The following is a 3292-nucleotide window of genomic DNA, read 5'->3' as shown; positions in this document are numbered from 1 at the left end:
TCCAACCACATGTCTGCAGACGAACTCCTCTGTCCCACACTTCAGGACTTACCAGCTAGGGTGTCAGGAAGAAGGTCACGGAGGAAGAACGTTGATGCTGACGGCCAGCAAACGGATCTGCCCCTGCTCAGCAACCCTCGGGTACCGCCCGAGGAGGCGAGGACCTGTTCCATCTCGCCGGGCCCCACCCCCGGGTCCGGGTTCTGCAGGGCGACAGGGCAGCACCCAAGCCCCGACCCAGACCCAGCGGATGCTGAGTTGATGTAAAGCACCCAAGCACCCTCGGGGCACAGCAGGATGCCCAAGGCCTCAGCCAGGACAGATACAGCAGCATGATGCTTTCCAACAGCGACCAGGGGAATGCCAACCCGTTCCCCACCACCGCCGACAGCCCCAGCGTGAGGAGCCAGCTGCCACGACACAGCCAGGGCCCAGACCCCGACAACAGAAACACAATGAGGGTCCGCAGCAGGAACAGCTAGCCAATAGCTGCCCCAACAGCTGGTATCAAGTGTTGGGGCACCCCCCTCGCAGTTCTGTCTCAGGCCCGGAGAGGGCAGAGTGGTGCCTGGGAGCCTGGCAGAAGGCAGTGGGGGTCAGCGTCAAAAACCGACACCACCAGACGAGGTTTGATAAAGTCATTTTAATGGAAAATGTAAAACCCCTTTCAACTTCAATGTACAAAGCATGTGTAACACTTGCACTTTTAACAAATTAAAGCAAGCCAATGTTTTAAAAAAATACATCATTGAATGTATATATGTATATATTTACATAGCATATTAAGTTTAATATTTAGCTTTAAAAGTTCACATAAATTTTACCAAAATGAGACAATTTTTAAATAAATTACACCTTTTGAAAACGTTTAATTGTACACTGAATAGCTTCAATAAAATACTGAAGTGTCTGTATTTAATATCTACTTTATATACTTTCTATTTTACAAAGTTTACAGTTATTTGGCAGTAATTCTCAGATTATGACATGACTGCTGTGCGGACTCAGCAAGATCCCAAATGCAGGCAATAGCTGGTGTTTGTGTCCTACTCTCACAGTAACTGTCTCAATGTAGTGAAAAATATCTGAATTATCTTAGCAAACTGTACAGGTCACATTTACATTCGGTCAACAATATAGCATAGAATTTTGTGGTGTTTTTTTTCCAAAAATAAATACATCATCTTAAATCTTTTGACATTTCACAAACTTCATGTACATTATCATACAGGGCAGCAGAACGCTGCTGCTCGGCCGTCTGCAAGTCAAAGGTGTGATCACGGCGGCGGCGATGACTAAATACGATGGCGACGTTTTCTTGGCACTGATGGTTTGTGAAGCTTAACTCGGCGCGCACGCCGGCCCTGCGGCAGAAGGACGAGCCCCCGCGGGACGGCAGCGCGGAGGGCGCTTAGTTTTCATCCATGTCTTCCATCTCGCCCTCGTGAATCTTCAGCGCCCTCACCATTTCTTTAACCGCGTGGTACAAGATGTTTTTAACCTGCAAGAGCACCAGACCCGTTTTGGGAAGGCCCACGACTGCGGAACTCTACAAGGCCACCGCGCTTAGGATGGGTGGAAAAACCAGGCCGGCTGCAGCAGCCAAACCCATTTTACGGAGCTCAGGTGACACAACCGAAGCCAGCAACTCCAGGAGCGGCACTTACACCCCTGGCCTTCTGCTGCTAATTGTCATTCCGTGTGAACAGCGGCAAGGACACAGCTCCACGCAGGGCTCTGCGTGTCAATGAGCCCGAGCAGGCCCTGCCTTCCCCACGCCCCACCTTCCCACAGTTTCCCGAGCAGAACTGGTTTCCTACCTGCAGTTTGTCATCGTAATTGATTTCTTCCTTCGACAGCCGCAGCTCCTGCGTCAAGTGAAATGACTGTACAAGATGCTCTGGAGACACAAAGTCCTCCGTTACTTGAACGCAGCTGTGGAAATTCTGCACCTATCCAGAGTAAGGAGAAGAGACTGGTAATTAGTATGTGGGGGTTACTCCTTGGCGGGCACCCCTGAGAAAAGAGTGGGCCCCAACATGGCTCCAGCCACGGGCCGAAGGGCGTCTCGGTATCCCGTTTACGCAGAGCAGCTACGGGTGTCTGACTCATCTGCTCTGGCTTCCGGCAAAGCGTGCATCTGCTGCGCTCCCGCCCAGCTCCAGCATCAGTTCAGCACGCTCCGGTGTGCTGCTCCGCCCTTTCACCCACTGCCACACCACCCCATCCCAAACTCCGGCCCAGGCCCGGACGGACTCGGCAGCAGCCTGGCCAGGCAGACGCGCTGGAGGCTCGCCTCTGCCGGGCACAAGGCGTCACGCTTGCCCGAGAGCGACTGCCGGAAATACTTCCGAGAAAAAAGCCCCGCAAACAAAGGGCAGGTTTTCGGGGGAGAAGCACTTTGTCTCTCAACATTCCTTCCTACTGCCAGTAAGTAACCGGGAGGGGAACAGACACCAGCTCCTGCCACCCAGGTACCTGGAGGACCAGGGGAAGGATGAAACGCTTCCTGGTTGTGACCCAACCACCAACTCCTGTTTGTCCTCTCTTTGGGAACGTACAGCATGGGGTTTTCACCCCCAAACCCTTCCAAGTTACCTGATTCTTCAGCCAAATGACCTCACTTCCCCAGATTCCAACAACTGTTGTGCAGCGTCAATTCTGCCAACTCACAAAGCCGGGGGGGTGAGGGGGGAGCGTCTCTGCGCTCCTGGCAATCCCACAGTCCCTCCCTGCTCAGTACTGATGAAGATCTTTGCCTTTTAAGCTCGAGCCTAGCAAAACTCACGAGTTTTTTAATGCACACTCCAAAATTTCCACTGTGACCCCGACATGCAAAAAGCCTTCAGGGCCTACACAGCAAGGACACAGCATTTCATTTAAAAACTACCTTCTTCTTCAAAAGCCACTGCCCAAGCCCAGTTTTATAAGGCAGCTCGCCCCTCCGCAGCTGGAACCCCAGGGTAACCCCAGGTCAACACTGGCGCTGTACCAGGGGGTTCTGTTCTCGTCACCACCACGGACAAGGCAGCGCCGTTCCCCCCTGCGCATGAATCAAACCAGAGCAATTCTGGAGGCGAAGCGAGTTGGCTGATGCCACGCGATCTGCCACGGGCAGACAGCCAGGAGCAAGGAAGCAGCCGCAGAACTGCCACCACGAGGCTCCCACCAGCGCTCGGGGAACTTCCTCGAGCTCCAGCTGAACCGTCTCTGCCTTGTGCAGCCAGCTGCAGCCCCTTCTTCCCTCCCAGGCTTCTCACCTGCTTCAAGCCTCTACCCGCCCCACGCAAAT

At 53.3% G+C, this 3292-nt stretch overlaps 1 protein-coding gene across 1 annotated transcript in view; it reads right to left on the bottom strand.

The window, feature by feature from the left end:
- Positions 1–1400: 1400 nt before the first annotated feature.
- JMJD1C (jumonji domain containing 1C) overlaps positions 1401–3292 on the bottom strand; it is a gene marked incomplete at its 5' end in the record, with an annotated part of 56052 nt that continues 54160 nt past the window's right edge. Inside the window, 2 exons of the mRNA XM_010154360.1 lie at positions 1401–1501; positions 1821–1952. Of these exons, the coding sequence (XP_010152662.1) occupies positions 1412–1501; positions 1821–1952 (222 nt within the window). The remainder of the gene's footprint in view (positions 1502–1820; positions 1953–3292) is intronic.

The sequence above is a fragment of the Eurypyga helias genome, unplaced genomic scaffold, assembly GCF_000690775.1.
Source record: "Eurypyga helias isolate BGI_N326 unplaced genomic scaffold, ASM69077v1 scaffold12620, whole genome shotgun sequence".
NCBI lineage: Eukaryota > Metazoa > Chordata > Aves > Eurypygiformes > Eurypygidae > Eurypyga > Eurypyga helias.
Note: the sequence above shows the minus strand (reverse complement) of the source record. Positions and strands in the feature narration are given on the sequence as shown.